Here is a 6,714-nt window from a genome sequence, read left to right as displayed (position 1 = left end):
TAGGGGATGACCCTGACGGCCGGGTCCACCCGTCAGCGGGAGGAGAGGCCGGGAGAGATGGCTGACAAGTGGGGTCCGACTGTTTGTGAGTATAAACACGCCAGGGCTCGGGGCGTCATTTTGCATGGGGCTGCTGACTCGGATCCACGCTGGAGTGATGTGGTGACGTGACACACGAGAAAAAATAGTAAATTCATATCAAATTTATCTCTCTCCATAAAATCGTAGTGTCAATTAAAAAAAATGCTATGCAAGATGATGCCACGGTAAAAAGTTAAATATCCCTGCCGCACCGCGCTGCCTCCTCGCTTTCCTTTCGACGTGCTCCGAGAATCCCGAGCGCGCCGCCCGCGGCCGCCGCGTGCCGTGTGCTGTGCGCGCTCCACAGCCTCCACCAGGCAGGCACCCGCTCCTCGACGCAACTCCCCAGTCCCCACTGGCCAGCAGTCCTCCGTCCATCCACGAGACCACGAGTCAGCGTCCGCGTCGGCGTGTCCCTCTCCCCCACATGCGGATGCGGGGGCGGCGGCCAAGGGCGAACTACTACTTACTACTAGTTGCAGACTTGCAGTAAAAAGGGCACGCAAAAAGCGAGCGCCAGCACGCCACGACCCACGAGCGATCGACAGATCGGCCGATGCGGAGGAGCTAGCAGCCGCCCGCCGCGACCTCAACCTGCACCAGCGCCGCACGCCACGGGCGGGGGACGCCAGATGATGAAGGATGCGAAGTGGCCGCCCGCGGCGGCGGGCGTCGGTGGGAGGCGAGGGCCCCCCGCCTCATCATCATCCGCCGCAGGGGCGGCCTACACCCTCCTCGCGTCCTCCCCGCCCACCAGCGCCAGCAACGACGGCTGCTCGCCGCACTACCCTCCCGCGCCCGCGTCCGACGACGACGGGCCCTCGTTCGACGCGTCCGTTGCTGCAGCGAAGCTTCCGTTCCAGCAGCAGCAGCCGCACAGGAACAACCCCCAACTCGGTGTCGCGGACTGGCTGCGGCTGCAGCGGCAGTCCAGCGGGAGCAGCGTCGGGGGCGACGACGGCGAGGTATCCTCCACCGTCTCCTCCACCTTCGCCAACGCCGCAGAGTACAGGGACAAGGGCGACGCGGACCGCCCGCCGAGCAGCAGCAGCAAGAGCTGGGCGCAGCAGGCGGAGGAGGCCTACCACCTCCAGCTCGCCCTCGCGCTCCGCCTCTGCTCCGAGGCCTCCTCCGCCGCGGACCCCAACTTCCTCGACTCCTCCACCGCCGCCGCCGCCGCCGACCACCTCCAGCACATTGCATCGCCTCAATCCCTCTCCCACCGCTTCTGGGTCTGCACATTTCTCTCCCTCTCTTACACTTACAGTTACTACCGCTGCTTGAAATGTGGCGAATGTCTGAGTTCTCCGAGTGACCACCGCGTCGTTCGCAGGTCAACGGCAGCCTGTCCTACTCCGACAAGGTCCCGGATGGCTTCTACCTCATCCAGGGGATGGATCCCTTCATATGGACGCTCTGCAACGACGTGCACGACGGCGGCCTCGTCCCCTCCATTGAGTCTCTCAAGGCTGTCAATCCCACCGATTCTGCCATCGAGGTGGTCGTCGTAGATAAAGTGGCGGACTATGACCTGCGGCAGCTGATAAGCATGGCCATTGACATTTCTCGGAATCGTGCCGACTCCAAGGAGATCGCCACTCGACTCGCTGCCGTTGTGTCCACAAAGATGGGGTGAGTAATGCAACTGCATTTCTCATTTGATGTACTTGGTTGTCTATCTTAATTCTTACGTGCACATTTCCGTCAAAGGGGATCAGTAGCAGCTACCGAGGAACACGAGTTGGGTCCCCGGTGGAGAGACTCTGTTGGGTTCCTGAAGATTAGCTCAGGGTCTGTTGTACTTCCCATCGGAAAGCTATCAATTGGCTTTTGCTGCCACCGAGCATTACTGTTCAAGGTGATCTTGCTTCTTGCTCGTACATTGTGTACTGAGCAGATGCTGACATGTCACTCCAGTCACAATATTTTATGACATAATATTGGAACGTAGTATCTGTCTTCTTTTCTATGATGTAGTTGCAATTATTTCTTTGCTAAGATTCTAAGCTGGCCTTGTGTCTTGTGTGGCATTCTCGTTCTCTCTGAAATTAAAGCTCATATCATGAATAATTTTCTAGTGTTAATCCAATCATATTGATCTTTTATAAGGAGAAAAGTTGCTCCACCTTGAAGTATCATATATGATTCACTATTTTATTTACCATCACCCTATTCTTGTCAATTCCATTTTCTTGCATTGATCCTACCTGCTTTCGTTGCGAGCAAAACAAAAAGACCCTGGCGGACTCCATCAATCTGCCCTGTCGCGTTGTGAAGGGATGCAAGTACTGCAAAGCTGGTGCTGCCACTTCTTGCTTGGTGCGATTTGGTCATGACAGGTTGTATCCTTTCAAATGACCTTTACTCTTAGTACTATTTCGAACTATAACAAAGATGAGAATAACAGAATACTTAAGTGAAAGTTATGGTACTCTTATTTAGTGCACTTGGTGAAAGTTCTCAAGTATATCTGAAAATCTTGAAAATGAAAGATCTAATTGACATGCATAATGCATTTCCCAGATAACTGATTTTGCAGTGATACATATGCATGAGGCTGGTCCTGCTGATATCACACTCTTTTCTCAACTGTTTAAAACTTTGGAGGATAAGATGAATACAAAAAATATAGCAGTCATTCTAGAAAAGAAATCTAGATGGACATTCTAATTTTAACATATTTTAACCAGATTTTATTTTGTTCATGTTGCAGCTGTCAATTTTGGCAGATGTTGACGGTGCTTAATCAGTTATTGACTTTATTTTTTTCCTGATACAGGGAATATCTAATTGATTTAATTGGGAACCTAGGATTCTTATCTGAACCTGACTCCCTCTTGAATGGACTATCGTCCATCTCGGTTTCTTCACCATTGCGCCCACCCAAACATGACTCAGCTGACATTTCTGATAATTTCAAGTTGTTGGCCAAGCAATATTTCCTTGATTGTCAGTCGTTAAATCTCATGTTCAGTGATCCAGCAGCTGGTATCTCTCTGCACGCTGAACAATATAAGATTCAGGATCTCTTGGAAATGTCATCTGATATATACATTGAATAGTTTTAGGAACGGATGAGCCTATGGGATCCAATCTAGGTCCAAACTCATCACATGCAACAAACAGTGATTGTCAAGCTACCTTTACTCATCTTAAGGATGGTACTCAACGCGGTAGTCAAGATGGGAATTTTATAATGCAGAGGAGGTACTCAGATAAGATTCTATCTAAAAAGTAAGGTTGATCTTTCAATATCCAAAGTTGATTTTATTAAAAACATTTCCAGTTCCCCAGAGGATACTCAATCTGGACTAAGTGATCCCTTTAGCGATATGTCCCTTGAGATAGAAGACTTGATTATCCCATGGAGTGAGCTTGTTCTGAAAGAGAAAATTGGTGCAGGTGTGTTTCCTCCTGAATTCTGTACTTACCAGCTGTATTTAGGTTTTTATTCTCCATTGTTACAGTATCACAACATGCACTTTTCTATTGCATTATGTCTACTCTTTTAGCCAAAATTTAATTGTTTACCTGAATCGAGGTTTTCAGGTCCTGTAGACCTGCGTCTTGAAAATTAGAACAATTACATAGTCATCTTTTGAAAATTTAAATGTTTTTTCTATTTTTATACTAATGAGGAAAAGTTCCAGGTTCTTTTGGTACTGTGCACCGTGCAGATTGGAATGGTTCGGTATGTTTTTTGTCACTTATCACAAGTATCCTTTTGCAGTTCGGGATAATGGATATTCTCTATATCTCGGTAGAGACATAAACACATTATTTTAATATGGGACATTTTAATTATGTTGGTTACAAAAGAAGGCATTCAGCTGCTTATATTAGTCAGCATTTTAGAATAAACACCAGTGGCCTGAATTTATCACAATCCATCTTTTGCTTACAATAGTAGTCTGACAAGGATGGAAGGGTTCAATTAACGGGGCTATTCTTTAACCCAGGATGTCGCAGTAAAGATTCTAATGGAGCAGGACTTCCACCCAGAGCGTCTCAAAGAATTTTTGAGAGAGGTATAACTACGAGATAGCATTTTGTGCACTTATCAGTCACATAGTTCCTGCTGAACTTTTTCTCATGGTATCTTTGCAGCTTAAGAAACAGTGTTCTGAATATGTCCTCGTATAAATGGATTATGCAATGTAATAATGTACCCTACATATGACTAGATGCTTATTCAGATTAAATTTTGTGTCCATAGAAATCAATGTCCAGAGGATTCTTCAAATATTGAATACTTACGCTGTTGCGCCTCATTGAAGTACTATAAATATGCATTGCTGTAGCATTTTGATGTTCATTTGTCATTTACTGTGTTGAGGATTCTCCTTTGTAGGTTGCAATTATGAGAAGTTTGCGACATCCGAACATTGTTCTTCTTATGGGCGCTGTCACTCAGCCACCTAACCTTTCAATTGTGACTGAATACCTGTCAAGGTGTGTCTTTACTTTCTGATTACTTTTTCAAATATACTATCTGTACGCCCCTAGAGCTAGTCCAAGGTTCCAGGACCAACCTGTTTATTTCCTATGTGCAGAGGTAGCCTGTACAGACTTTTACACAGGCATGGTGCAAGGGAAAATCTGGATGAGCGGCGCCGCTTGAGTATGGCTTTCGACGTGGTAAAAAACTTGTTTAAATAATGCTTACTGAAACTGTGGAGTATAGTGGAGATGTGGGTTTATAGTGAACGACATGTTTGCAGGCCCAACATGTTTGATTAGATTTTCATAAGCATGAAGCTATCAATTTTGGGTTTTATGTGCACCGAAGTCCTTGATCAAAACGAAAGATGGTTAGAATGCAACAAAAAAGATCATACACGAAACCTGAAATATATTGGCACTGAAGAGCATGGCTACGCACTATAAGCTGTAGGTGACCATTGAGGGTCATGGAAGGGTACACTACACTGCTACAGTACTGCTGTTGTGCAGCAGTGTGTTGCTGCCATTGCTATCGAAGCTATGGCACCGCTATAGTAGGCTATTCGGAAGGATAAATACTTTCTTCAATAAAGTCGACATTGACCTTTCAGTTGAAATTGAAGCAATCGTCGTTTAATACTCTATTGTTTGTGATCTTCTATGTACAGGCAAAAGGGATGAATTATCTTCATAAGCGTAATCCTCCAATAGTCCACCGGGATCTAAAGTCACCAAACCTGTTGGTTGACAAAAAGTACACTGTGAAAGTATGAAAATTCTGATTTTGCTTTTACTTTCATTAGGAAAAGAACTTGCCTTCAGTGACTTAATGATTGCAGTAATAAAATTTATAACTTTATGATTCATCATTTATATTTTTGTAATATTCTTGTTACAAGCTATAGTTTTTATGTTTATTATGATTAGGTCTCATCACAAAAGAAAAAAAAAGGGATAAAGTGCAGTGTATTTTGATGACCCTTAGAATGTTCCCTTTCTAATATAATCATTTGCTACCTGTGTAACGTCATGTCTTCTCTTCTAACTACCTTAACTGAAGTACTCCTGCTATTCTGCAGGTCCTGTGACTTTGGTCTCTCCAGATTGAAGGCAAACACATTTCTGTCTTCCAAGACTGCAGCAGGGACTGTAAGTTGTATTGTTTTATTGTTCTGTTTAGTATATTTTGTTTTGTTATGAAATCTATGAGGCTTAAGTGTTATTCTGTGTCATGTTATCTAGCCTGAGTGGATGGCGCCAGAAGTTCTTCGTGACGATCCCTCAAATGAGAAGTCTGATGTTTACAGCTTTGGTGTTATCCTATGGGAGATTATGACATTGCAGCAGCCATGGAGTAATTTAAATGCAGCTCAGGTTTGCGTCTCATGCTTTATGCATCACAGTATCACACTGACGTTTTCTAGCTTCAGATATTCCTCATTGAGCAAATCCTTGAGTTCTATATTTTTTGTTAAAAAAAACAACGTTACTTGCAGGTCGTAGCAGCTGTTGGTTTCAAGGGACGAAGGCTTGAGATCCCAAGCAGTGTTGATCCGAAAGTGGCGGCAGTAATTGAGTCCTGCTGGGTCAGGTATCTAATACTTAACATACCTGCTATTATGCATCTTCTCATTACTCAACTATCAAAGTTGTTTTGATGGACCATTTTATTTGTGTTCTCAGAGAACCCTGGAGACGACCCTCTTTTGCTAGTATCATGGAATCCCTGAAACCTCTCATCAAGACATTCCCACCCAATCAACTCCTGGAAGAAAATTAGTTACACTTCGCAAAAACTTCGACATCCAGTAACACGAGCTTCTGACATCTGAGTCAGCATAGCTCAGTATTTATTAAATAGTTCCAGTTATTCTTTATATTATAGTTACATTTGAGTATAAAATTTATTCAGATTATAGATCCTACAGGCTACCGCATTTGTCATATTCATCAAGAAAGCGGATTTCTGACATCATACTTATTGTAGTGTATTCTCTGACTCCCTCCGTCCTAAAATAAATGCATATCTCGCTTTTCGAGGTTAAACTTTTTTTAAGTTTGACTATGTGGGGGTATGGCCCTTGATACCCACAGCAGACCACATGGGCTGCGCCCCCTAGAGGTGGCCCAACCCATAAGATCACGGCGTTGCTCGGCGAACACCGCAAGACATTGTATAGTACCAAATAG

The 6,714-nt window shown here is 44.7% G+C and overlaps 1 protein-coding gene across 5 annotated transcripts; it reads left to right on the top strand.

Annotated features, from left to right (window-relative positions):
- Positions 1–333: 333 nt before the first annotated feature.
- On the top strand, positions 334–6,449 carry LOC136463453 (serine/threonine-protein kinase CTR1-like). Of its 5 annotated transcripts, XM_066462455.1 has the most exons (16): positions 336–1,313; positions 1,415–1,713; positions 1,792–1,939; positions 2,317–2,420; positions 2,861–3,069; positions 3,144–3,288; positions 3,368–3,483; positions 3,732–3,772; positions 4,041–4,109; positions 4,433–4,533; positions 4,635–4,719; positions 5,193–5,293; positions 5,607–5,673; positions 5,767–5,898; positions 6,021–6,115; positions 6,208–6,449. In XM_066462455.1, exons 1-16 carry the CDS (start codon positions 714–716, stop codon positions 6,302–6,304), a joined length of 2,409 nt encoding a protein of 802 aa, XP_066318552.1. In that variant the 5' UTR covers positions 336–713; the 3' UTR covers positions 6,305–6,449. The 5 variants fall into 5 exon arrangements, with proteins under 5 accessions (XP_066318549.1, XP_066318550.1, XP_066318548.1 ...); XM_066462452.1 differs by lacking the exons at positions 5,607–5,673; positions 5,767–5,898; positions 6,021–6,115; positions 6,208–6,449 and having other exon boundaries at positions 334–1,313; positions 2,305–2,420; positions 3,150–3,288; positions 5,193–5,484; XM_066462453.1 differs by lacking the exons at positions 5,607–5,673; positions 5,767–5,898; positions 6,021–6,115; positions 6,208–6,449 and having other exon boundaries at positions 334–1,313; positions 3,150–3,288; positions 5,193–5,482.
- The last annotated feature ends 265 nt before the right edge of the window (positions 6,450–6,714 follow it).

The sequence above is a fragment of the Miscanthus floridulus genome, chromosome 7 (assembly GCF_019320115.1).
Source record: "Miscanthus floridulus cultivar M001 chromosome 7, ASM1932011v1, whole genome shotgun sequence".
Lineage (NCBI taxonomy): Eukaryota > Viridiplantae > Streptophyta > Magnoliopsida > Poales > Poaceae > Miscanthus > Miscanthus floridulus.
The sequence above is the reverse complement of the archived record's forward strand: the minus strand, read 5'-3'. Positions and strand labels throughout refer to the sequence as shown.

Bases quoted from the DNA above. Each gene is read 5' to 3' on its own strand.
- LOC136463453 (XM_066462455.1), top strand. From the start codon at position 714: ATGATGAAGGATGCGAAGTGGCCGCCCGCGGCGGCGGGCGTCGGTGGG. The intron at 3,484-3,731 runs GTGTGTTTCCTC...GAAAAGTTCCAG, and splicing joins GAAAGAGAAAATTGGTGCAG to GTTCTTTTGGTACTGTGCAC. The intron at 3,773-4,040 runs GTATGTTTTTTG...TCTTTAACCCAG, and splicing joins GTGCAGATTGGAATGGTTCG to GATGTCGCAGTAAAGATTCT.